The 27,955-nt window shown below is 39.5% G+C and overlaps 1 protein-coding gene across 2 annotated transcripts in view; it reads left to right on the forward strand.

Annotated features, from left to right (window-relative positions):
• The first annotated feature begins 5,229 nt into the window (after positions 1–5,229).
• The window catches only part of WDR37 (WD repeat domain 37), a 44,524-nt gene continuing 21,798 nt past the window's right edge, over positions 5,230–27,955 (forward strand). Inside the window, exons 1-9 of one of the 2 annotated variants that reach the window (XM_058031954.1) lie at positions 5,230–5,421; positions 10,532–10,563; positions 14,351–14,528; positions 17,143–17,239; positions 18,936–19,031; positions 19,186–19,250; positions 24,320–24,455; positions 25,806–25,877; positions 27,816–27,860. In XM_058031954.1, coding sequence (XP_057887937.1) covers positions 14,391–14,528; positions 17,143–17,239; positions 18,936–19,031; positions 19,186–19,250; positions 24,320–24,455; positions 25,806–25,877; positions 27,816–27,860 — 649 coding nt within the window. In that variant the 5' untranslated portion in view covers positions 5,230–5,421; positions 10,532–10,563; positions 14,351–14,390. The remainder of the gene's footprint in view (positions 5,422–10,531; positions 10,564–14,350; positions 14,529–17,142; positions 17,240–18,935; positions 19,032–19,185; positions 19,251–24,319; positions 24,456–25,805; positions 25,878–27,815; positions 27,861–27,955) is intronic. The other variant, XM_058031964.1, reaches the window with a different exon arrangement.

The following is a 27,955-nucleotide window of genomic DNA, read 5'->3' on the forward strand; positions in this document are numbered from 1 at the left end:
TTGGCAAAAGTTTTACAGAAATTTAATAAGGCACATCTACTTGTATACACATCTACTTATGCGTGTAATCTAGCTTACAAAAATTGTCATGTATCTTTTCTAATCTGTTTCTGTGCTGATGGCTTTGTCTTCTTCTTTGCTATGGATACACTCAAAAATCATCAATTGTTATTTCTTCTATTAACTCAGCTTTGTTGCAGGCCAGCTGTCAAACCCCTCCACACTGTGCTAGTCAAGCTCTGGAATTGCCTGGCTCTGTGAGCTCTTGAGGGCAGAGAAAGCAACAACCAAACATCCTGGGCAGCAGTGGAGCACAGGTGGGATGTCAAGGTGAACTGGTCAGATATGGGAATTTAGATATGCACAGATAACAAATTAGAAAAACTTCAATACCAGCCTCTAGAAACTTCTCACCCCTATGGCTAAATGTCTTCTCAGCAAGACTTTTGCTGGCTTATTGCTCGTCCACAGATTTGGGTTTTGACTGGATGCCATAAAAAGCCTAGAAATGATATTTCACATGTCTTGGAGGCAAGGCTTGCTCTGAGTCACACTCAGATCAAGTTCCAGCATTTCAGCCTGGTTTGCTTGATTTTTCCTGTGAACAGGACAGATGGCCTGTCACTGAGAGATATCATTAACAGCACAAATGTTCAAATGGACAGTTAATATTTTTCAATGGAGGGGGGATGGGTTGGGTTATCTTACAGCATTCCCCTGTGCAGAGCTTGCTGAAAGAAAGAAGAGTGGAGGTGATTTGAGTGAAAGCCACTTGAAACCAGCAGAGCATCAAAAGTGAAAAAAAAAGAAAAAAAAATAAGACTGTAACAATGTGTTCACTGCTACATATCCTTTTAACTACATAAACCATAGCATTATCTACTAATGTTAATATTGTGTTATTCATTAATAAGCTACAAATTTAATGTTATCACAGGACTGTTGATAATAAATATGTACTCTCAGAAAGGACAGAAATGTACACAGATTGCTTTTTGTTGAGTTTACTTTTCCTTACTTTACAGATTACTTATTGCTGAGTCACTGGCACAAAAGAACAATAATTGGAGACTGAGATATACTGGTATATCTTCATAGACATACTGAGAACATCCTTCACCACATGAATCACTTGCTTGTTTCATTGTTCCAGATAAAAATAAACAAACAAAACTGTAATTTTTTCTTCTATCATTTTCCTAAAGTAACAAAACGAGCTACATAGATCCATAAAAAAAAAAGAAAAACAACACCAAAAAAACAAACCAATTACTGAGATGGACACAGAAACCAGCATTTTATATGATGCCAACAGAGTTAACACACAGCTCTCCTGTGAGTGAAGCTCTTTTAGAATAGAAACTACTCCCCTGGGAGGCAGAGATGTGTCTGTGCCTGGGGCACAGCTGGCATGGGACATTGGCAGGTGTACACAGTGACCTTCAGGCTGCACAGCAGAGGGAAGCCAGGAGAAATGTGCTTATGGATGATAGAGAAAAGAGGCTTTTCTTCCTAGCAATAACTACTGAAAATTTCTATGCAGGCACCTCAGAACCTGACAGTCAGAAACAATTACAGCTTCTGTCTTGCACAGACAAACAAAGCACTTCACCTGAGTCAATGCTGGTGAGCAGCAAGAAGTGGCAACAAGTCCTGGTGGAAAGTGAGAGGCAAAGAAGCAGGGCCAAAGGATGACAGAGACAAACAAACCATTTTCACAAAATAAACAAGGGAGAGACTTCCCAAGCCCTTAACCAGATGCCAGGTTTTATGTCCCCTGTATCATCTTTCCTTTTGCTCCCCTCCAGACTTGCTCTTCACCTTCAAAGCTCTGTGTTGAACATAAAGCATGCTAATTTTTGTAATGGTATGCACTTCACTGTTACCTCACCTCACTTGTACTCCACCCTGCATAAACTGAATGCCTGAAGTGACATACAAATGCTTTTGAGACTTAGTTTTTGCATCTCCTGAAGTCCCCTGACTGTTTTCAAACACTCAGCTAACAAGGTAAAGACAGTTTCCTGTAACAACTGGAAAGTCTTTCATTCCCCTGAAAATCCAACCAGTTGCTAACCCCTGACATAGTTTTGGTGCCTACTAAGAGAAAGGGAAGTGCAATACCCACCAAACTCAAGGAAAACCTTTCAATTCTCCAGCAAGTTAAACAAGCTACAAGATGAAATAAATGCTAAAGAAAGCTGGGATTTGACCCCAGCCTAGAATGCATAAACTCCTGAAAAATGCTTGTCCTCAGTTTTCAGATTTTCCAAGGAAGATTAATGGGCTTCTTTCCCCCCCTTCATGTGCAAATTTGTTCTTTTTCACCTTCCTGTTAACTTGCTCTGATGTTTAAGACTTCCACTTCACCCTTCTCTGCTACAGAGCTATCCTTGTTCCTGATCTCCCTAGAGAATTTCTCTTGTGAGTCCTTTCCTGCCTGGAGCTGTAGCTCTTCACAAAATATTTGTCTAAATGATCCACTCGTGTGCTTAGTGAGAAACAACCTGGGTTTTATCTGAAGTGAGAAGTAAATTCTTCCCAGTCTTAGCTAATCTCCTGTTCCCTTGACTCTTTTTAAAAGGCCTCTTTCAGGGAAGTGGGTTGGCTTCAGCTCGCTTCAGAGAAGACAGATGTCTTTGTAGTAAGAATGTAATACATATATGCTAAATATCTAAGTAGGATGTTGTATTTGCATTTGTTCTGCTATCTCAAGCTGATGGAAAGAGTGCTGTGATGGATGGCTTCCAAATGTTTTTATACAGCATAAGGTGAATGAATAATGGTATAGGAAACCACTCTTCTAGGAAGGAGTTATTAGAAGGTTTCCTATATGAATCAAGAAATAACCCTTGAGTCCTTTTCTGTCTTGAATTTTTTGGTCGTTTGGTTTGGTTTAGTTTTATTTCTTTTGGTTTGAGCTCTGGACAGAAGGCTTTGCCTTTTCCTGCTACATTTACAGGTTTGAAAAATGCTGATTTGGGAGGTTCAGCTATTGCTCTGCCATGTTGCTGACTTCCCAAGCCTCCTATCTTCTCTTTTCTAGTCCAGCCATGGGTGCAGAAGTAGATTTGTCCAGGACAACCTAACTTTTCCCACTCTATTTACTGTATTCTTATTGAAAAACCTATTTAAAAGGTGCTGACTAGTACTGCCCTGTTTCCCATGGCTCCTGTATTGATATTTATGTCTCTTGTTTCGTATCAGGTAGTTTGTGAAAAGCAGTCTTTTGTTCTGTACTTGCTCCTACACATTACACAGCTCCTGGTACTCTTGCAGTGCCACGACAAAACCAAACCAGCAGCAGAGCTAGAGTGACAACGGGCCACTTGTCATTCTCCTCTCATGAAAAAGCAACTGCATCCATACAGGGCCTGCTCATTTTCAGGTGAGGCACCCTGTATTAAGGAAAAAATTGTCTAAGCCCATCTTTCCTCATTTCAGTATTTTGCATTTATTCAGGTGAAAATATGGCCATCTCTGTAATGCACTCTGCTCCTGGGGAGTGTGCTGCTCCAGAAGAGAAAAAAGCTGCCAGGTGTTCTCCCCAGGAAATCTCTAAGGTGGTTCTTCGTGCTGGACATTTTTTTACTTCATACATATAGCTAAAATTGTTACAGTACAGTACAGTTATATTAGTGTAAAGTAATTTTGGTAGGGATTATGAGGCTTAAAAATGTCTAGTTAGAAACTGAACAGCTGAGAACTCGAATTGTCACTTGGCTAAGATGGCTGAGCCACCCACAACTGCACCAACTCTAAAGAGAATTCAAAGCATCAAACTTCAAAGTTCATTCAAAGCATTTAGTCAGGTTGTGTTCAGCTTCCTCCTGGGCACATCTGTTCCATCCCTTGTCCCTCTCCTTTTGCCTGTGCAGTCTCCCCTCTTTTCCCTTCCTTGAAGCCATTTAGCTATTTAGTTTGCTCTCTTTTAGTGGCTTTGAAGAAGGGAATAGGCTAAAATTACAGGATGTTCTCAACCAATTAGTGATTTTGGAGATTGACCTCCAGTAATGAAAAATATGCTAGTAAAGAGGTAAACCACTATTTTTGTTGCTGTTTAATACAGCTTTAAGACATGACTGCACAGAAGTGAGTAGAAAGGAAAAAAGACAAATGAGAACTGCAGGCAGATTTGTAGTTGGGAAGCACATTAAAAGAAAATGTAATATTTCCAGCTCTCACTGGCACATGTTCTTCTGGCCTTTTTACAGACCTCTTCTAAGGCAGTGAAGATAATCTGCCGGAAGAGAGAAAATAATTAGGCGAAGGCCTCTTTTGACTTTCACTATCTGCTACAATGAATAAGAATTTTAGGTGGAGGTTTATTCCAAGTGCTAATCAGCAAAGGAATTAATCACATTTCAATTACGCCTTGTAGGCTTCAGAGTGAACAGCCTGCTTGCAGAACGTCGTGGTTAGCTTTGATGCGCTGCCCCTGTCACTCGGTCTGCAGACACAGCGGAAAAATTCCACATTCAGTATCTCCCAGCCCTTCTGTATTAAAAAAATATGGAATTCCAGCGGTGTTCCAGCAAGGTTTCATCTCCCTGTCAGCCCACCTGATGCAGTGTTACGGGAGGTAACTGACTAACCAAAGCAGCAGCAGCAGTTTCAATTCGGTAACAGTAACGGTGAGGGAGCCAAGCGTTACCCCGGGGGGCCGCGCTCGGCACGGCACACAGCCCGCTGTTTAACCTCCGGCACTGCGGGACCCGGGAGCAGCGGGGCCAGGGAGTGCGGGGTGCCGGGGCAGCTCCTGCCCAGCCCCGGCGGCACTGCCGAGCCCGCGGGGCTCTCCCCGAGGCCGGGGCACTGCCGAGCCCGCGGGGCTCTCCCCGAGGCCGGGGCACTCCCGGGCCCGCGGGGCTCTCCCTGTGGCCGGGGCGTTCCCGAGCCCCCAGGCAGTGCCGGCCGGGAGGTTCTCCCTGAGGCCGGGGCACTGCCAAAGCGGCGAGGCTCTCCCTGAAGCCAGGGCGTTCACGAGCCCGCGGGCCGTGCCGGGCGGGAGGCTCTCCCTGTTCCCTTCCCGCAGTGCCGGGCGGGAGGCTCTCCCTGAGGCCAGGGCACTGCCAAGTCCCCGGGCCGTGCCGGGCGGGAGGCTCTCCCTGAGGCCGGGGCGTTCCCGAGCCCGCGGGCAGTGCCGGGCGGGAGGGAGGCTGTCCCGGTGCCAGCCCGTCGCCATCGCGGCCCGGAGCGGGGGCTGCGCCGCTTCCGCCGGATGTCGCCGCGAGGGCTCGGCACCGGGGAGGCGCGTCCTGCCCGAGCGGCGCCGCGATCATCGCCGCTGCTGCTGCTGCTGTCTCCGCTGCTGCCCCTCCCGCCTTCTCCTCCTCGTTGTCCTCATCCTTCCCCTCCTCTTTCTCCGCGCCGCCTGCGGCCCTGCCCCTCCCCGCCCGCCGCCGCGGCTGTGGCTGACAGGTGAGTGCGGGGGCTGCGGGGCGCGGACCCTCCGCCATGTTCGCGGCCGCCCGCGGGGCTGAGGGCTGCGGGGCTCCGGGCGGGCTCCGGGGCAGCGGCGGTGGCACCATGGCCGCGCTACCTGCGCTGTGCCGCCGCCGCCGCCCAGGCCCGCGGCGCAAACCGGGGCTCCTGCCCGGGCACCCCCTCCCTGCCCGTCCTATTCTGCTTGATTTCCGCGTGAAATGACTTGCACGTTCTCCTATAAAAACCTGAAATAAGCGAAAATAAGCTGTCCTTCCTCTTCTGTGTGTGGCGGTTTTTGAGCGCTCCCAGCCCCAGGCTGTAGGGATGGTTCCAGGTCTGCGGTGGGGAAGCCGAGGGTGCTGTGAGGAGACTCCTCTCGCTAACTTTGTTCGTGTGCTGCTGTCTACCCTGAGGACAGGCCAAGCATAGAGCCCCAGGAGCTTACAGGTGGAGTTCAGATCCTCTGACACCTGTGCAAATGGAGTAAACGTGAAACCCCCAAATTTCTGAAGTGGGGCACAGCTAAATGATGAGGGGAGCACAGTTTGTGGTGGCATGGGGTGAATCTGGCCTTCAGCAGTGGGAGGATGACATGGAAGTGTCCAAGATGGATAAAAGTTGTCTGCAAAGAGCCATCTTCAGATCTCTCCTTTTCTGAGCTAAAACCCCATGAAAATAAGTTTGAGGGAAGAATGGATATGCTTAATGTATTCAGGGGTTGAGTGGATCTTAGGTTCCATTCTTTGCAAAGATGAGGAAAACTTCTTTCAAGTTGTGTTGATCTGTGGCTCAAGGACATCATGGTGTTTGTGAGAAAAGAGAAACTTCTATGTGTGTTTTTATCTCTCTTGTCCAGCTTGTCAAATTTATTTTGTTAGTGCTGTGAAGTGGGCTTTCTATAACAGTAATGTAATGGAAGGTTTCTGTAAGGAACTGGTGGAGCAGCTTCTTCGAAGTGATTCAGTGTCATTGAGTGCACCTTGACATGATACGAACGTCTGTTGTTCAGGCACCCATTTTACAACATTACAACTGCATCATTTTCCTTGAGCAAATTTCTGAAACTGCTTTCCAAGCTAGTTTGCTGTTGGCGTTTCTGATCATTTTGAATGAGAACTGCTAACCCCAAGAACCCACAAGTATGTTTTCTAATGAGTAGTTACGATTAGATAATCTTTGTGCATGATGTCAGCTCTAACCTGTCTTGTAGTAACTTTAGATGTTGCTTTGTGTGTTGTGGACTTGGGCAGTTATTTTAAGAAAAGGTGCTGGCACTAAACATTAGCATTTAGGGCCAACTGTAATGTTGATTGTCTTTTTAATGCCAGTTGTTTATGTGTATGTTTGTCCCTGAACTATGTTTATCGTGTTTAATCTAAAGATTTTGAGATGAGACTGCCTATTTAATATAGACAGGCCCTTCCACCATGAATTTCTTTAATTCAGGACTTGTTTGAAGCATGCAGTCTTTAGTATGGACAGAAGTGCTTAAGTTTGTTGGTACAGTCACAAGACAAATATTGTGTGGTAATAATGGCTTACAATAAGATCTGACTCCTATCCTGAAATTGCAAGCCACAACTGGTATGTGCCAAGTAAGGAGGAATTAAGTGGTATTGCATTCTATACATTTGAGATGAGATTAGGATCATTTTATGTCATGGAATTTTAAGTCTTGGAGCTAAGGCTAGTAGGTTGTCTTGTGAGGTGAAAGGTGAAAGCCAGGGTGAGGGGCTTTTTTTGGAGGCCAACCCTTCAAAGCCCTGTGGGGGAGAGCTGGTTACTGGTCTGTGAATGACCACTGAGGAATGGACAGGAATCAGGATGGTCTTCTTGCAAGCCAGAGTGGTTTGTATTTTCTCATCTGCAAGCAATATGTACTGACTATTTTTAGGCTTGCTGTTCAAGATGGTAGGCTGGGTGCTCACAGTGCTCTTACATGGTCTGTTGGTAGGTTCTGTAGTTCTCTGTGCTAGATCACATGAGGTAATGCCTCAAGAATGTGCTGTGCAGAGATTATTTATTGGTGCTTCTGAAGAGCTTGCTAGATATATTACAGTCAGAGTCAAAATTACTTGCTTTTGTTCAAGTCTTAAGAATGAAAAGATTTTAGTTTACTTTATATTCCCAGATGAAGAGCAGTGATACTAGAGGTCACTGTGCTTGAATAAGACCATAACAGCAATTAATGAATACATCCATAACAAATACACAAATATTATTTGTTTAGGGACTAGCAGAATAAGATTCTAGCTTCTGAGTGTGGTGCAGTACTTCCTTGAACAAACACCTGGTTAAATTGCTTTTGCTTTTGAACTTCCTTAGGATTCCTCACCCTCAGGTCCTGTATTTGCATCCCTGTGCCTGCATGGAGGCTACTTCTAGGCTGTTAAGGATTTGCTAATACAGAAATGGGAGCTGCAGTGCCTGTGAAACAGCTGAGGAAATAAAGTACCCTTCATATTTTAGGAGTTCACCAGCTGTAAGTAATTTTGCAGGAATTGATGCTATCCCTTGAGTTCTTCAATAAAGTCAGTTCATCAATACCTCTGAATAAAGGAAGGGTACAATATATACTGATAGGTTACTAACTAGTGTTGAAGATAAGATTATATTGTATTTCACCATTTAAACTAGTTCAAACAATGAGCACCCTCAGTGAGCACAGGTAGCCCTGGTCTCAAAGGGAAGCTTTCAGGTCTTAGTCTGATGATTATTAGTGGACCCAGGCAGGTTTCTACCATATTAAACAAAGTCCAAATCTGCTAATTATTGTTGTTTAGTATTAGATAATATGAACTTGTATGGTGGGAGTAACATTTTTTGCTTCAGCAGACTGTGTGGCAGGCTGGGTCAGCCCTGCATTTTGGTGTGACTGCAGCATTTGCTGACATAGTTGAATTAGCAAGATCAGAGCTTGCTGGCTGCAGAACTGGGCTGGCTTACATTTTACATTTGGATGTTGGTGTTAGAAGCTTGCTTAGAGTAGGTACTCACTAATGTGTTAAAGTTTTTATCCTTGATTTCAGCTGTATAACATACCTCAAATTTATTGGTGCAGCTTCTTTACTCGGCTTTCTATTGAAAGGAGGTTGTCACCCTCAGTGGTGGATGCCTGCTTTCCCCCTGCTTTCTTTCCCCTTTTACATTTCGAGGAACACTCAGCTTCACTTGAAAGAAAGCTGCACTAAATTTAGAAAAAGAAAAATCAATGTTGTAATGCTCGAGTGGATTTCACAAGGTTTGAGCACACTCATTAGTGTTTCTAGCATCATCTGTGATGATCTGGAATGGTTTTGTTTCCTAAATATTTACCTTTAGCTAAACAGCTAGTCTTACAAAGCAGTCTGTTTAGCCTGGTCTTTCTCAGGTGTGCTGTAGTCCTGCAGCTTGCATTGAATTAATGGCACTTGAATGTACAGCATCACTGAGGCAAATTGTTCACTGAAGACTTCAAAATGAAAGTTTTACTCCTTTAAATTTGATTTCTTTGCATATTAATAAAAGAATGTAGTGGCATATGTTGATACTTAAATTCCCTTAACTCATGAATAATGCTGTCAAACTGAGTTCCATGTAATTAAGAACCTAATAACTGTAATCATTCTTCTCTCTTTCTGTTTTCCCTCCCTGCTTTGTGGAAAAAAAAGCCCCAAACCCACACACTCCCCTACATTAATGGGCATCTTTGTATTGGAAGGTTTTAGTGCTGCACTAGACAATAATTACTATTGTAAAATGTCTTTGTGTTTTATATAGTATACACAGAAATTTTCTTCTAAGCTATGTTTGAAAACGGGAGATATGAGATGAAGAGATTTAAGCACACACAAATACACTAAAATGGTATGTTTTTTTTTTTTTTTTCATTTGAGACAATCATTTAAATAGCAACTATTGCTATTTCTAAACTCCAAAGAAAATGGAGCAGGGAGATGTTGGGGAAGATGTTGCTGAATCTTCCTGATGCTTTCCCTTTACAGAACTTGTGTGTTGTCTTGAATGAACAAAAAAGGAAATGCAATACTGTAGCCATTCTGTCTGTGCTCTGACAGCAGAGCACAGCTTTTCTCCCTGGCTTCAGCAACATGCATACCCCAGGAATTCTTTCCTTTCAGCAGCCTCCTTGTTCTCTGTTCAAGAGCAGAAGTAGGCAAGCATGATTAGTTACTGCTGCAGTGAGTTTTTAAGTCTGGAAAGGCCAGTGTGTGCACTCTTTGTGGGTGCTGTTTCTCTGTTGTAGCTGACTAAAACAGTAATTGGTTACACATCTGCTCGTTACTGTTACTCTGATGAAATACTTCCTGTGACTGACTGGGTACATCTGTTACAGAAAGGTAGGTGGTGGAACTTTAATTTAACACCCTGTAAAATATCCTGTGAGTTTAATTAAACAGCATATCTGAAATACTGGAGTATCTTTGCATTTAGCAAGCAGTAACCACCTGTGGTCTAGATGTTTTCTGGGACACCTTTTACTCCCCTACTTCTGCAGATTTATATTGCTGGAAAGGTTCTCTGGAGGCTTTCACAGATCACTGTGTGAAGTCTGTGCAATTGGAGTGTTTTCCAAAATGATTGAGCAGAATAGCTCAGTATGTCTCTTAATCTCACTTAGTAATACAGCACTTGTGAACTGCCACCCTTAGTGAAAATACTTTAGCAATACAATGTGCTTCCTCTTTCTCCTCCTCTCCCTTTTTTCTCAGAAAGTACATTTCTTCAGGCTTTTTTATGCTTGATTGCTAATTTTTAGCTTCATTTGATTCAGGAAGCAAGGTTCCAATGCTTCTTGGTGGGTTTTCCATCCTACTTGGGGCATTACTGAGTAGAAGGAAAGTGACCTTAGTGAATTTTTCTTTTCAGAACCCATTTGGAAAAGTTAAGATTAACTATATCTGGCTAATATATATAATGGATTGTTTTGAAGCACTTTTTTCTTACTTGGTTTCACTGGGATTCATTTGTGTTTACGTTTTCCCTCATCCCCCCTTTCCTGTTGTCTGGTGTGTTCTAACTACAAGTTTCAAAGAATTGAAAGACTTTGACTGGTTTGTGTACTACTGACTGTTTCACTAATCAATATTTAATATGGTTTTCATAGGATATGTAACATGACACTGATATTCTGGACAGGTAATTTTCATTGTTTGAAAACCTTACATAATAAGGGGAATCAGGTAACTGCTAGAAATGAGCACCTAATTTTTTTAGCATCATATTGCCAAGGATCTATTTTGTGAAATCTACTCTTGAAAAACCTATAGCTTCTTACTGCTGCAATTGGATCAGAAGAGTTGTGAAATTGTCAAAGTGAAGTTAATATTTAAAGGGACACTGTCACTATTTTAAAACTGAATTTAAATCCTTGTTCTAAGAAAAACGTATTGATTATTGCTCCATGACTCAAAGTTTGTCAGGCTGTTTGGTGGGATTCAGAACAACACTATTAAAGGCAGTGAAGCTATTCCCCTTAACTTGTCCTTGCCATCCTCTGTATGCACATGCCTGCTTGTGGCCTCTTTGGTTTCAGCTTTGCTGTGGCTGTGTGCGCCCTCCTGCCGAGCCTGGGAACAGCTGCATGTTTGCCCTCTCCAGAACGTGCATGGGTGGTGTGTCATGCTGCTGCATGAGGAGAGGGCAGTCCCTGGCAGGGACACTGCCTGCAGGGCTACAGAGACAGTGATTCCTACCCAGTCTGCTCCCTTTGCTCACGAGCTGCCAAAGTAGAAACTTCTACGTAGAGAAATGTGAGAATTTCACTCTGTAAAGATGTAATCTCATGCATATGACTGTGTCCCTTTAAATTCTATGTGCTAGAGTGTATAGCTGCCAAATCTGCATGTAGTGATGCTGCAGTTGATTCACTGAGAGAAGGGACAGCACCCAGAGGGACCATGACAGGCTTCAGGAGTGCAAACCTCATGAAGTTCAACAAGGCCAACTGCAGAGATCTGTACCTTGGGTTGGAGCAGTCCCTGGTATCAGTGCAGGTTGGAGGGGAAACAGATTGAGAGCAGCCCAGCAGAGAGGGACCTGGGGCATGAAAAACCAGACATGAGGCAGAAATGTGTGCCTGCAGGCAATGGCACAAGAAGATGTGGACATGTTAGAGCTAGTTCAGAGAAGAGGTACAAAAGTTATCAGTGTGCTGCAAACCTCTTCTGTGGAAAAAAAAGCTGAGAGAGATGGGGTTTTAGCCCAAGAGGATTCTCTGGGGACACCTTATCAGGGTGTCCCTGTCACCTTATCCCTTTCAATACTTAACGGGAACTTTGGAGAAGGAGAGACTTATTACCAAGGACTATAGTGATATGACAAAGGGTAATGATTTGAACCTAAAAAAGGGTAGATTGAGATTAAATAGAAGGAAGAATTTTTTACAGTGAGGGTGGTGCAACATGGGCACAGGCTGGCCAGAGAGGCAATGGATGCCCCACCCGTGGAAACATTCAAGGTCAGGTTGGACAGGGCTCTGAGCAACCTGGTGAGCAACCAGATGTCCCTGCCCATTGCAGAGGAGTCTGACTAGAGGACCTTTAAAGGTGCCTTCCAATGCAAATCATTTTACTCAAAAAAGGATATTGCCGGGTAATGTCCTCCAAAATGAAGTAGCTTGGCAGAAAGGGCAAGTGGATGCTGATATAGTTAAAACAGTGGCTTGTAAGGCATATGCCACATTAACATCTTTGTGTCTAACAGTTCAGGAGCCACATCTGGCAGGGATTAGAAGTTGTCTTTTGGTTTTTTTTACCCCCCTTTACCCCCAGATCTTAAGTGAAATGGTGTTAATGGATTTATGGGATTATAGTAGCTATGTGAATAAAACTATCTTAACAAATCTACCTGTGTGCACGCTGATGCTTCTGGCCTTAAAATGTAATCCCAAACTGCAGAGTATGGTCACTGAAAGCCAATGAAAGAGTGGTTCCCAAGGGAGCTAGGAAGCAGGGTGGAAGAGGGGAGAATATATATGTGTGCTTGGGATTTGATCCTCTTTTGAAAGGAAATAGAAATGTGATGAGCATGGAAAACCTGTTCCTCATTCTTGACCATATGTCCATGAACAGGAAGATACTTAGTGAAGCCCAGAGAATTGACAGTAACTGTTTATGGGATGGACTTAAAAAATTTTTGTAGAGGACTCTAGCCATAGTGAATAGCAGAATTTAGGCAAATAAGGAACTACCCAATGGTAGTTTTTTCTAGCCTCTTCTTTAATTTGTGAATATAGCTATTTAGTTACTACTGATTAATCACACATTAAAAGCCCTGATGGGATTAGGTGCAGGGGAGGACTCTGTGGAATCCAGAGGATATGAAAAATAAAATTTAGTACAGTACAGGTCACTGATGCAGCCTAAATTTTATTTTAGATTCACTGTGGAATTGGTGTCAGGTTACTGGAACACACTTCTAAAAGCTAATTAAAATACCAAGTTCTTTAATAAGGATGGATGGGCATTAAAATCTTAACTAAATCTAGTCTCATTTTTGATACTAATACCTGTATCTCTATACATTTTCATTTTGTTATTTAAAACCCAAAGGAGCTTTCAAGCTCATGTTATTCACAGTGCATACTGTGTTTTTAGTAGTGCTTTCCTTGGCTTTATGATGTGTTGAGAGCTGCACACACCATGTCCAAGCCCTGAAGTGGTTAATGCCTGCCTTGTTCATAGCCTGGTGCTCATTCCTAGCGTGAGATCCAGCGTGTTGGCGGATCTTAAATTGGAAGTGGTCCTGGGTTTGGTTTAAATTTTCTCTGATCAACTTGTTTAAAAGGAAGCTCAGTTGCCTGGTTAGCTTTGCCAACTCTGCTCTCCTATTTCTCTGCAGACTATTGCACCTATTTTAAGTTTTGATTGTTGTTTCAGAAATGATTTATGCTGGAGAATGAATTTTTATTTTGTTCTTATTGTGCATGATTGAAAAATTTTGGGTAATCAATCCTGAAACATTTGAAATATTTAACAACTGGTACTCCATGAAACAAAAATTAATTTCTGTTGAGTGTTGGGTTTAAATTTAAAAAATCCAGTAATTAAATGTTTGAAAAATAAGATTTTGACAGTAAAGAACATATTCTCCATATTTATGCAATCAAACATAATTTGATTTTTCATATATATTCTCCACATCTATGCAATAAATCAGACATAATTTGATTTTTCTTAAACAGGGGAAGCAGTAGCTCATACATGGTAATACTGTTTGGTGATACTGTCAGGTGGTTTTAGGCATATTGAAATGCATATATTTGGCTTTATCAAGGTGACAGAAATTAACCACATCACCAGCAGCCTGTTAAGTCAGGCACACTTTCACTATTTCATAAATTCATGGGCATTTTCATTATTAAGGAAAGTGAAACCATGAGCTTCCAAAAATGGTGGAAGGTAGTTTTCAGAACTTCTGTAATGAAAATTAGTTTCTGCCTAATTCTGAACAAGGACATCTGTTAAATTTCGTACAGTAATGCTTAAAGTTGAATAATACATTTTTAACCTGACAGTGTCCCTAAATTACCATGTTTGCTTTCATTTTCCAGCTGGGTTTTAATTTTGCATGCATTTCATTGAACTATAGTATGCATAATAGTTGTTTCCTGGAAGCATTTTGGGGCTGTCTCTGCTGGTGTTCTCCAAAATGAGCAAGGAAGTGGAATTAATTTTCCTTTTGTGGAGGTTTGTTAGCTAATGAATAAATAATGCAGAAACAATTCCATTCTATTTACCTACATGCATATGGTTTTGGACTTAATGTTGTTTGAAGACCAGCTGTAAGTAAGATGGATCTCTTCTTTTTAATGACAACCCAAACAACTCCAAAGTTCAGTAGAACCAAATCCTTCCATTTTGAGAAAAAAATACTTAAATAGCGGTTCATTTGGCAATTTGTAATGTGTAATGCTTGTCCTTAGTTTATCATAGGAGCCTCTGTGAAGCTGTTTTTTTGAAGTAATGCCAGTAGAAAGTGGAAGCTGTGCATCTGCTCGCCAAGCCAAGCAGAAGCGTAAATCACACAGCCTTTCCATCCGGAGAACCAACAGCTCCGAGCAGGAGCGCGCGGCGCTGCACAGAGACATGCTGGAAGGGCAGGTGAGCTGCTGCTGGGGAGCTTGCATCACTCTTTGTGTCTTTCCTATGGGGAGAAGCTAAACAAACTTCAGTATTGAAGTATGTCCAGCAAAGCTGCAGGAACAGCAGATTTGTTGTTTGTAAGCGCTCACTGCCTTTGGAGATGATTGACGTGATTGTTGACAGTGTTTCAGGTAGGTTGTGTTGAGACCTGTGGAGTTTATCAGCTTCTGTGTTTTCTTAGATGAATAATCAAGCCATAAAGCCAGTGGTAAAAATCCCAGCCTGTTTATTCACTGCAACCTCTCCCTCCCACCTGCAAAAGAAAAAAAATCAAGATTGATTCTTGCTTTCTTGGAATGGCAGCAATGCAGAAGTATGAATAACCAGATACTTCTTATGATGACTCTGATAGGGAAAATATTAGTTGGAATGCTGTTCTGCATTCCTTTCCATAAAGTAAACAAATACTGCCTGCCTGACAGAAGTGTGAGCTAACTCAGATTTTTGTTTGTGTGGGCTTGTTTGTCTTGTTTGGCTCAAATGAAGGTGTGCTATTCTGGGATTAAATTTAAGGGAATGAACAGCAGCCACTGCTTCTGTAGCTTTCTTAATCATGTCAGAGTAGTGGGTGCAATCTGGACTTGGAATGTTGCACCTAAAAATTCTGAGATTACCAGTAGGTAAGGCTTCTGTCAGAAGCAGTACTAGCAAATATAAGCAAATGCCAGTTTAAAAGAATTTATTGTCAAATTGACTACACAGTGTTAGTGTGGGACTGGCAAAGATGATGCAAAGCTTGATTTTTATGAGACAGTTGGTTTGAAATACAAATGAAGTTTGGCTGCGAGAAACCTCACACTGAAGTCTGCAGAAACACTGAAGGGAAAACCTGGTGTTTTCTCAGTGTTGTGACTGTTTTATTTTAATTAAATCTATTTTTTAGTAAATCATAGCATTAGTTTTCTGGGAATTAACAGAGCCTAGGTTGTTGCTTCTAGTCATCTAAAAGTTGGAGAATCAAGTACTTGGATAGAAAACTCTTCATGCATTTGTAAGTATTGCAGCCTTACTTCAGGAAAGCTGTGAAGGGCAGCTGAGAGGTCAAGATATGCTGTCACCCCTGCATAGTAAACCAAAATGTTAAGCTGTTTCAAGTGTTTTAGGCTGTAATGCATAGGTGTTTAAAATGTTTTATCTATCATCTTGTTGGATTTTGTTGACCTTGAGCAGCTGGGTGGCAGATTCTATCAAGTAGAGAGTATTAGTGCCCCTTCACAGTGGAGCTGTAAACCTCATGAGATCTAGCTAAGGACTTTTGCAGATAAAGAGATAACATTATTACATGCTGTTTTAATAAGCTGTTTTAAACAATGCCAATTTTAAACAGAGGAAAGGAAGTTAATGCATTTTACTGTGTTGGTTACTTCATTACAAGTTTAGATTTGTTTATTCTTTCAGGCTTTGAGAATTGGTTTGAAAAACTTTTATACATCTCCTTTTGGTTGCAAAAGTTGTAGGATAAGTTAGTTTCTTCCATAACCTTGCTGTGTGAAATTATTGGGTAATTGATTTTGAAATAATTCTTCTAACTTCAGTGTTTCTCTTAACAGTGTTTAATGTATTTAGTATTTTTGTTAAATCAGTTCTGTTTCAAGTTGGTTTTAATTAGGATCTATTGTGCTTCTGGTCTCACCCTGTCTGAGGAGAGGCAGATGAAGAAAGGAATGATGTAGAGGGGCTTAAGGAGCGTGGTCCCACTTCTTCCAGCACAGTGCCACAGCTTAAACCAGCTGTGAACCTGTGTGAAATTGTGCACAAAGCAGGTGTGCTCTGTCATGGCTATGAGTGCCTTCTCTTGCTCTCTCTTTAAACTTTGGAAATAACCTGCCCAGCCAGGGTCACGGGCGGCCTTTCCCGCTGTGCCTGCAGACAATTCCCGGGGCTGGAACGGAAGGTGACTCAGTTCAGTGAAAGCTTTTTTAAAAAGAACTTTAGAGCTGGCTACCTGGGTAAATAGTAAGTGTAGTAAGCCAATTTACATAGTGTGGTCTACGAGCATCTGAGGAATAGAATGCTTGAGTAATATCTGAGGAGGGAAGGATTAGAAATTGTAGTTTTTCTTCACACTTAGTTATGGTTAATGACAAAAGTAGGTAAATGTCAAAAATACATTTAAAATTTTAGTTTGTCTTAAGCTTTGGTAATAAGATGCATTGTGTTCACAACTTTCTAACCCATTGCATAGTCAACTTTTGAATTACTTTATCAAACAAAGGTATTTCTTCTTGAACTGGAAACATATTGATATTTAAAAGAAATTTTTTCTCACTTTCTATTTTTTAAAATGAATTGTACATGCATCTTGGTTTTGTAATTTTTCTCTAGTGGGGAAAACGAAAACAAATATCACCATAGGTGTTTTGAATTCTATCCCTTGAAAGAGAAAGAATATATAAAATGAATAACTCTATGATGCACATAGCTATTTGTTTTGTTTCTACACTAGGAGTAGTTTTAATTTGCCTCCTTGCTGGGACATTGAGATAACTCTTAAAATCAGTTCAAGACTGAAGAGTAATTTTATCAAATATATGTAATGAAAAATCTAATCCCCCAGTATTTTGCTTCCTAGGATTCTAAGTTACCATCTGCTGTCCGGAATACACTCCTTGAACTTTTTGGGCAAATAGAGCGGGAATTTGAAAACCTGTATATTGAAAATTTGGAATGTGAGTATCTAGTTTTTTCTCCAACTTATGAATTGTTTCTATTTAGGTTATATTAATACTAATTAAAATGTTTACATTGGATAATGCAGTATTAATTAGTGTAGTTTTCCTGTGAGCAGTTTAGTAGTTGTTCTGAACTTGTAGCCAAAGATGGAGTTTGTACCTTTTCAGAAAAAATCACTTTCTTAGCTCTTTGATGCAAGCAGTGAGAACTGATGTCTGTGGAAGCCAGTGACAGGTCTGCTCCTTATCATTGTAGGCTCTGGTTATGTTAATCTCCAGAAACTCCATCCAGCCTTTGAAGTTTTTGGCAATGTTTTATATTTACAGGCTTTATTTTAATGATGTAATATTAGTAAATAAATAGGCTTAATTTTAATTATGTAATATTAGTAAATAAAATTAGAAATCCTACTTGAAAAAGTGTGAAATGGGGTGGTTTTGGATCAAACTACTTACACATTGCATAACCAGCACCTGCAGCTGCTCAGGAGTTTTGAAGTCAAGCAGTCAGATAAAAATTCCAGGTGTTATCTTAAAAAGCTGTTTGTTTGATGACAGTGCAGTTGTCTGATAATGTAAGTGATCCAAGGTGATGCAAGAGGATCCCAAGTTAAGTAACACAGGCCTATAAAATTCCCTTGCTGGAATTTCAAGCTGTGTTACATTGGCTTGGATTCTGAATTGTGGAATATGTCTGATTGGGGTCCAAGGCAATTTTTTTTCCACACCTAATCAGTTCCCACATTTAAACCAGACACATTATGAAAAAAAAAAATCCTGCCTGCTTTTTTGACATGTTCTGGGTTTTTTATTCTCTTAAAACCTGTGGTTGTTTTGGTTAAAAGCTGTCATCAAAAGTATGCATTTTTAGTGACAATTTGCACAAGTGAACTCTTGGCCTCCTGCTGAGAAGTTGGTTGGTAGCAAGAAAAGTAGAATTTCCATCCCCAGCCCTCAGAAATATTTGTCAGAAAACAAGTGCTGGATTTGTACCCTCCAGAGTATGATTATTTTCCTTCTTTTCCATTTCCATTTCTTTATCTACTTTCTTCACCTCACAGCTCTAGTTATGATTGTGATCTCTTTTCACCCCCCCTGCCAATTTCTAAATTTTTCTCTTCTCATGCTCAGTCTAATATTTTTTTTCTTGGTCTAATTCCTACACTAGTGCAGGAGTTATTGTACAGAGAATTTCTTTTAAAATAAATTCCAAAGTATAAAAAATAGTCATTTGCAGCACTACCTTTCCTGTGAGACTCTAGTAGTAGACAAGTATTTAGGGAGAATGCTATTTTGTGATTAATAAAACCTGTGTTAAGAAAGGATGTGCTAATTCTGTGGCTAAAATATTTATGGTGCCTCAAGTTTTCTGTCTTCTGCTGGATTTAATTCAATACAGATGGGCCATGTATTTCACAGAAATGGTTTTGTTAAACCTTAGCCTCATTTATTAGTAAGAGTAATTAGAAGCCACCAATACTTTGTGGGAATCTGGGTCAAGGTTGGTCTCTGGAAAATTCAGCATGAGTCTTGCTTTATAAAATCTGCTTTTATAAAATCCCAGTTCATCTCCTTTCCTCTCCTTAGCATAAAATACCTTACTTACTAACCATAACAGTTTTTAAGTAGTGTGTTAATGCTGTTATTAATGATAGTCAGTTTCTGTAGTAATGTGAATTTCTGGGTTTGTTAGTGCGTCGGGAGATTGATACACTGAACGAGCGCCTAGCAGGTGAAGGACAGACAGTTGATGGTGCTGAGCTGAGCAAAGGACAACTGAAAACAAAAGGTAAGAGAGCCACAAACAATCCTAAACCAGTATTTTTGAATCCACCTTTTGTACTTTGTTGAATGTTACTGAAGGGAATGAATACCAGTTACTTACACAAACAAGCTAATGCTGTATTTGAAATATCTTCCTTTGAATTTATTTGTCTCCACAGCCAGTCACAGTACCAGTCAGCTTTCTCAGAAATTAAAGACAACTTACAAGGCATCTACTAGCAAGGTATGAGACAACTGAATCTCTGTTCATCCATGTGTACTTGTGAAACTAACATGACTGTCCTTTAAGTTGTGAATTGTGGTTTCTCTAAGCTGGGTAGTGCTGGTCTGTAAATAAATCTGCCTCCTAAGGAGCAGTATGTTTATCTTGGATTCATCCGTGACCCATTACTTCAACCATACCATATGATATTGTTACAATAATTGCTCACCTTTTTTGAAGAAGGAATATTGGAGGGGAGAGAGTGTGCACATGTGTATGTGGGAGTGCTGTTTTGTAAACAGGACTAAAAAAATAATTCTCTTTCTGAGGGAAATAGAGAACTTGCTAGTGGATTTCTGAATAAGATTTGGGTATTACAGTTGAAATGGAGATTTAAGTAGGCGCCTCTGTGTGTACTATTACACATTCCTTTTTAAAAGAATTTTTATTTTTAGCTATGAGACTAGAACAATTTGTTTCCTTTATATTGCAAGCCTTGCTCATCAGTAGCTAGTGCTGTTTTTTTGCTTGGTGTATGGCACAGTTAACCTTTGTGATGCTTTTCATTTTGTACATCTGCATCAGCCTGGTATTTTTGTTTCCCACACTCTCTCCTCTTTTTCAGTTTTTGCAGAGAGTTTACCTGCTGCTCTTTTTTCTCTATATCAGAGTAATTTAATGATACATTATTAAGGTTAAATAAAATGTGAGGAAACCACAGTGGAATCTGGAATGTGAACCAGCTGTTTGGTCAGCTCTGTGGTGACCTGTAATGCAGGCTGATATGTGGTGTAGGTGTCTTGGAAATGCCTTCTCTTAAATATGAAAGTTTGAGAGTAGGAATAGGGTGGTGAAATAGACTGAAGCTACTGTGATTTATTTGGTCTCCTTTTTATTTTGTTGTTTTTCAAACTTTTATTCTTGCCAATTTGATGCATAAAGGTGCCTCCTTCAAGACTTAATGACTTGAAAATTCTTTAATGAGACCACTTAAATAGTGACAACATGATATTAATAGGGGCTGTATAGTTTTGGCACCTACTATGTAGTTATGAATTAGTACCCTCTAGTGGTTTTGTGGGTTTTTTGGTTTTGTTTAGTTTCTTTTTGTTTTGTTTTGTTTATAGGGTTCTTTTTTTTTTTGTTTGGGCTTTTAAGGCAGGTGTTAAATCCTTGTCTTCTTTTTACTTCCTTGCAATGTAGCACTTTTATTTTTTCCTGAGCAAGACAGCGAGATCTCATAGCTTCAGCATGGGAAGCTGGGAAGTATGAGGAGGAGGAGACTCCTGGGGAGCTGATATGCATGCACAGCAAAGCAGCCATGACTAGTGGAGCATGAAGAATTTAATACCTGAACATTATGCTCATCTCTTGTATCAATTGGTAGCCAGCATGTGCTGATGTATTTTGCAACTTTGAGTCAGAATGTACTGGGGAGTAGACAGGAGCTGAAGGAAGTTACAACACTGAGAATATCTCTGTCCAGTGTGTTCTTTGAGATCTTAATGCACTCACAGAAGTGCTTTATTTGGACCTGTCCTTCCTCCCCACACAGAAGAGTCAAGACTGTAAACTATTGCCTTTTGACCCACAGAGAGACTATAGCAAAGAGTTAGGAAAGAACATAACTTTCTAACAAACCATGATTTTTCCCCAATACCCTGTCTGAGGAAAAACACATTTACAGTTTTAAGAGTTCAGCAGCTTTGAAATTTTTATGGCTGTACTTTCTGTGAGCATTGAATGAACAATGCTGTTTCCCAAAATGGTTGTGTTCCAAACTCCCTGGGGTAGGAGGTCACAAGTTTTCTCTTCAGCCCTGCCTTTATACTGCTACCATACAGGGGGTTCTTAGGTATGTGGTTTTTTGCACTGATTGGGGTTTTTTTTGCTTGTGGAAGATTAGAAGAGACTTGAGTCTTACAAACCAATTGTTTTGTGTAATTGCACACAACTACATTTTTCAGATTGACAGTGCATATAGAATTCATTTTTTTTCCTGAAAAAAACTTTCACTATTTGCTTAATCTAATGAGAAGTCTGATCCTTGACTGCTTTAATATTGGTAAGAAATAGTAGGACAGGTAAGAAATACTGAAGCAACCTGTTCATTCTCTTGGAGAAAATGCTGAAGTGAGCATTCTTAATTCAAGCCCTTCATGTGAGATTTCCATACTGGAATATTTTTCATCACTTAGCTGTATATCAAGTTGGCAAAACTCATTTTAGAAAAGCATGGTTTTAGCAGGAAGGGTTTTCCACCAGTGTCTAAATCCTGAAGAGGTACATTTAACACTTGGTGCTGATAAAAGTAATTTTTTTGTTGATGGACAAGATTCCATAATTTAACTGCAGTTGGTTTTAGATGCAGGAATCACTATATGAAATCCATATTTTGATGTTAACAAAATGTAATAGCTGCTGTTAATGATGCTTGGCTTATGAAAGTTGTTACAACATCAGGGAAGCATCAATTGTTTATGCAGTGTCCTAAAATAAGCTGAAATGATGTAACTTGCTCCATCCAAGCTAAATAGCAGCATCTCTGATTTGTCTAGATCAGGATAAAGTCTCTTAAAAAAAGTATTTATGCACCAGTAGTTAAAAGGAAAAAAACTTTTTTTGACTATGTGGTTTTGACCTCACTGCCTAAAGTTGCTTCACAGGACATTCTGTTCATCAGGCACAGCGTAATGCTTCTGGACTGGTCCTGAGTTGATAAAGTTTTCATTCTTATTTCTAATGTGCCCTGGTTGTGTAAGAAACTTTGTTACAGGGTGCCTCACTCTGGTTGCCATGCAATTGTTTCAGTTTGTGCTCAATTTTCACTTGTTCACATAGTAAACAATTGTTTTCCTATTAAAAAATCTTTTTGTAGAAGGAAGTACATGAAACTGTATCAATTTAAGAAAGAGGACAAGCAAAGCTGAAACACACTCAGGATGTGCTTGGTCATTTATTTGTGTATGATGATCTACAGAAGTTACTTCAGAAATTTTCTGCACTACAGAGACCTCTTTTTAGCAAGTTGCATGTTCTTTAAATATTTCCTTTCCTGGCTTGGGACATTGTTTATGTGTGTTTAGTAAAGCAGGAAGTAGTCCAAGTCCTGTCTAGTTTATCCAGTTACTGGTATGTGAGGTGAAGGGCAGCAAAAAAGGAAAGGAAAAAAAAGCATGGAAAAAGTGTGTGTTGAGTAAATATCTGTGTCAGGATGTTTAATGTTGGATAGTGTTCTTGAACTCCTCTGTGTGTTAGTTAAAGACTGCTAATACCTCAGAAGGAGTTTTACATCCTTGCCATTAAATGATCAGTGAAACCACTGTCCAGCAGTTCTGGAAATTCTGTGTTTGTTGATGGGTAGGGTTTAGCTTCTAGAAAACTTTTGTGTGGGTGTTTGACTCAACATTAGAAAGACAGAATAGAATGCAAGTACAGGATGAGTTGGAAAATACCAAGTTTGGAGCTTGAGCTGAGTGATGTATTAGTCCTTTCCTGTTAGTACTTAGTTCAGCTGTTCCACTTCTCATACATGAGTCCATTCAATTTGAGGACTGTATTCAAAGTTGTATCTATAGGATGGTGTTCAAAATTGAGGAAATTCTGCAGTATGGTTGAACTAATAATCTTTACCATTAGCCTATTTTCTTTTCATTGCATCTGTAATGACTGCTCCTTCTGCTGCTGTGAAACCAAAATGCATATTAGCTGATAATTTGGAATTCAAATAGGGCATTATCATTTCATCATTGGAGAGTTGACATGCTAAGGGTTTGGAATGCTCTTGCAGATTTTCTTCTAGCTCTAAAAATCATTTTTGAAGTAATTTGCTTTAATGACATACTTAAGACCTTCTATTTTAATACCAGAAACTAATGGGATTTAACCATAGTTTATTGTATCTGAAATGTAGACTTAATTAACTTTCTAACTTTTGCTAAGCTGTAGATAAGTCTTAATGTGATTTGTGTTGATGTATTTAAAGGTTTTGATTTAACTGGTCAAATACCTGCCTGTAATTCCATGCTGAGGAAAACATTGATAAATTGAAGTTGTCTTTTTGTTTCAGTTTAACAAAGCTTTTGAGATAGTCTTTCTCAAAGAAGAGTTAGGAGCTTCAAGACTCATAGGGTAAAAATAGGGTATTGGTAATGGTGGTCTTAACTTTTTAAAGCCATCTTTCATGACTCTTGGTTTCAATTGTCTCTGGAAGTGTTCAGCAAGAGAAACTTTTTTTTTGGAATATTGCACTTCCTTTATCTGAAAATGCAGAATTTCTGCCATTTGCATCCTTTCTGTAGATGCTGAGTGTTTTGAGCATTCCTGCACTGTAGTGACTTGTAGTTATACTGTTTTACTACACTTTTCTTCCTTTTGTTTGATATTACTTATGCACATAGTAATTTGGATTTAATGAGCCTTCTCTGTTTTTCCCCTAATAGCTTCACTTTGAGGGAGCATGCTTATCAAATGTTTAGATGAGTTTGACATCTATTTTTAAAAGCTTCATTACACAAATAAACAGGCATATGCTCTCAGGTTGATGTTTGATTTGATTAGCTTCATGCAGTTTTAAAGAAAAGCAGCAGTGAGTGTTTTAAATTGGAATATTTCTGGGTTTTACTAGAGTTATATAATAAATACATTTTTTTTTCAAAGTCATTACACTGGCTAGCAGGGACTGTCTGAGTAACCAGATGTACTTGTTTGGGAATAGCAAGGAAAGTTTTAAGGTCTTTTGCTGGGTTTGCTCTTCTCCTTTTTTATTCCATTAAAATCCTTACCCAGACTGAATGAGAAATGCATTCTGCAACTGTACAACTCATTATTCCAATAAGATTGCATTATTGTAGTACAGAATAGTTTGTCTTGCATTCTGTAAAAGGGCTGCTGTTGAAAAAAAAAAAAAAGAGAGGTATGTTTGCATCTAAACTCACTTTCCTACCATCAATTGTCACATTTTTGACAGTAGTGATTTGTCAGAATATTGAAGAATCATGGAAAAGTTAATATCTATTTTTATCTGTGAGATAATTACCTAATCTTGGATCAATGTGGAAAAAAAAATGTTGGTGTCTCTGCTATTTCAGATTGTATCCAGTTTTAAAACTACAACATCAAGGGCAATCTGTCAGCTGGTAAAGGAATATGTTGGCCACAGGGATGGTATTTGGGATGTCAGTGTCGCGAAAACTCAGCCAGTGGTGTTGGGAACTGCATCTGCTGGTAAAGTTTTGTGTTGCATGAATATTTAGAAAATTCTGGTTAAGTCCCTAAGCTATAGCAAATACAGATCCAAAGCATACTCAAAAACTGAGCTTCACACTGAAAGAGTCCTTTTAAAGAAGTTCTGTAGCTGAAAAATTCTTAAAATTGGAATTTCCTTTCCCTTAGAAGGTTCAAGCATGCTTGTTGGTCTTCCTCAAGTGTGTGCCAGTCACTCCCATGCAGGTCACACTCTCCCTAGTCAGCTCTGGCATGTTGGGTGGGGTGGGTGGGTGGCATGGGGAGCTGCTTGCTTGAGGAGGCCTGTGGCACAGAATTCCGTATGGCTGGATACAGAGATCCCTGCAGGTTTTCTGTCCTAGCATTGTTTAGTCTTTGTTTTATAGAAGCTGTACATGTGGTCATAGTTGGCATATTCTTGTATTCTTGCATTCTGTCTTTTGCCTCTGGACACTGGGGCAGCTAAAAATCTTAATTTTCATTCCTGTTTAGTTTATTAGATTTATTCCTTCCACTTGAGGGGGTACAAGTACTAATGAACAAGTCACTAAATCTATTATAGTCCAAAAATCAATGTAGAGACTTGTATAGTTTTGGAAAATTATTAAGAAAATAAATAATAACCAGATAGAATCAGTCAATTTGAAGTGACATTCTTTTGAAGTTGAAGGTATTGACTAGACTTTAACATTTGTGGACCAGAAATCTCTGCTGCTTGAACTGAACTGTTACAACTTTTATGTGCCTGCTGAGGGGAAACATTTTGTCTTTGTGTGGGACATCATGTCTTTGTCCTGATTTAACCTGGAAGCCTCCTGGAAATTCTCCAATTCAGCTTTAAAGTTCTACCCACTTAAATACTGAAATTAATTATTTATTTTTGGGTGTGGCAGGATAAAGGAGTGGCATTTGGAGTGATTTCCTTTTTAAATTAATTTTTTTAGTGCTCTGCAGTGACCTGTGTGCATTTGGGATTTCCATGCAGGAAGTAAATAGATTGTGCATAGAATTCCTGTTTGTAGTGGCTGCCTTTTTCACCATGGAGTGCTTTCTCTTTTTTTTTTTTTTGTCCCTGAGTCTCATGATACACAGCTGGAGCATTATACAGAATTTGCCTTTCAATTTGCCCTGCTGCAAAATAATCTGATTAGGACAGCACCTTTACTTTTTGGGGGAGTTGTGTACCATGATAAGAAAATATTTTGTATATAAAGTGGTAGTCAAGAGTTCTACATTTAAAATCTATTTCATATGGTATGTGCTACAGTGGAAGTTAACTTGTTTGTTGAAAGGGTAAAAATGAAAAACATATGTTTTTAACTATTTACAGCTGCTTTTTAATCTTTGTAGATCACACTGCATTGCTGTGGAGCATAGAAACAGGGAAGTGCCTTGTCAAGTATGTAGGGCATGTTGGCTCAGGTAAGATAAGGGCATGTTGTGAAAACTGGGAACAGAGCTTGGGAGGGGGAAATGTGTTTTGGCCAGCTACAGAAATGTTTATTGTGGTTTCACTTGCAGCTTTGCCAACATCATTAACAAGTCAGTTGTGAAGTTCCACTAATTTTCATACAGAGAACGTTTTGTAATATGATTCTTTATTGGAGAGGCACATTAAGAGAGTTCTGCAAATGCTAAATGAATAAACAAGTCCATATAAAGAAATTTACAGGCACAGTTACGACACTCAGAAGTGAAATGTCATAACTCATTGTGGTCTTGTGCATGTGGAGAACAAAAGGAGCTTATATAATCAGAAATTAGCTGTCTTGCAGGATCTCTGTTATATTTGGGTTAGAACTACAGATGCTAGGTGAATATCTTTTGTGCTTCTCTTTTTAAGATGCCATTTGCTGCATAATGCAAAGATCATGTTTTTAAGACAGTTAATTAAATATAGGTATTTTTCTTTCTTTATACCAGTATGAATATTGTGCAAACTGTTTTTTAAACCCCTCTTTGGGTGGGGAGGTGCAGTGCAGTGAGTGTCTTTGATGTTAATTTTTGGTGTCCAATTTGACAGGAACTTGATTAACACCCTTCTGCCTCTTAATGAGTTAGAATACAGGATTTTATAGACCAAAACAGGAGAGGTTTTCCATAGTTTTAACTTGCTGTTGTGACCTGAGCACATGAGTGATCATACCCTGGGAAAGTGAGGAACCCAGTTATTGACCAGGATTGTTTGGTTAAATAACTCAGCACATCACACGAACTTCATGGCAAGGGTAGAAATAGAATTAAATTCTCTAGAACTGCTTCAGCTGTGAGTTGTACTTTTGCTTCCTGCTACATGACTTCTAGCTCCTGCAGCACAAAGATAAATGCATAGGAACAACTGGTAACATTTTAATGCATTGAGATATCTCAGGTTGTTTGCTGCACGGACCTCTAAGTTCTATAAAGTCGTGTTTGAAAACTTCACTCACTTGAACTTTCATGCTGGTAGTTTTCTTTAAAAATTGATGTTTGGATAACTGTGAAAATAAGAAGTTCTAACCTGCATTTAAACAATTGTGTTTAAACAACTGTGTTTGAACAACAATGAAAGATAAATTGTATTGTATGTACATTTTATATAACTATATACACCTATAAATTATAATAAAAAGAATATATTTTTTATGTAATAAAACCTTTTTTGTTTGACAGTTGATTTGAAGTGGTGCAAAGGTGTTAGGTGCCAGCAGCTGGTGCACCATAAAGTTGGTTCAGTTTAAGGAGTATTTTTTAGACTCATTACACCATGCTCTCCCAACAACATATGCATATATTTTACTTGTAAAATGGATGGAAATGAGTTCTAAGTTCTGTCTTGAATGAATCCTCTGAAATGAAATAAAGAGCTTTGTTAGTTGATAGAATTCTTGCAGGACATCCTGTTTTGATTACATATGGTTGCAGGATTGAAATCTGATTTGTGTTACTTGCATCAGGTTTTCAGGAATTTGTTCTTGCAATGCTGAGTAATAAGCAGGATGTTGATGGTAACATACAGGAAGTTTTCATTGAGTTAGAAATAATTATGAATACTTAAATTGTCTTTATGGAAATCCAGGGTGTTATCCCCTGTCAGTTTACATTTGATTTGAATGTGGTTTGTCTGTCCTCTCTAACATGAACCACATTTACTAGATTCAGGAAATAGCTTGCTAGAAAAATGTGTTGTATGTAGCTGCTTTCAATTGTTTCAATTGTAGCTGCTTCCCTTGATACTATACTTTCATATCACCTTAAAGATGACTACCAAAAATTGCTGAAAACTTAAGACTACTTGATTTTTCAATGCTTTTGATGATAAAATATTGTGAAACAATTCTTTTAGTATACTAACTTAAAACTTTGCTTTGTTTCATGCAGTAAACTCCATAAAGTTTCATCCCACTGAGCAAGTGGCTCTTACAGGTATGTAAAGTTTTTTCATATGTTAAGTATGTTAATATTGATGGAAAATAAATGTAATTTGCTAGTTTGTTCTAGTTTTAACCTGTCTCCCTATT

Source organism: Melospiza georgiana, chromosome 1 (assembly GCF_028018845.1).
Source record: "Melospiza georgiana isolate bMelGeo1 chromosome 1, bMelGeo1.pri, whole genome shotgun sequence".
Classification (NCBI taxonomy): domain Eukaryota; kingdom Metazoa; phylum Chordata; class Aves; order Passeriformes; family Passerellidae; genus Melospiza; species Melospiza georgiana.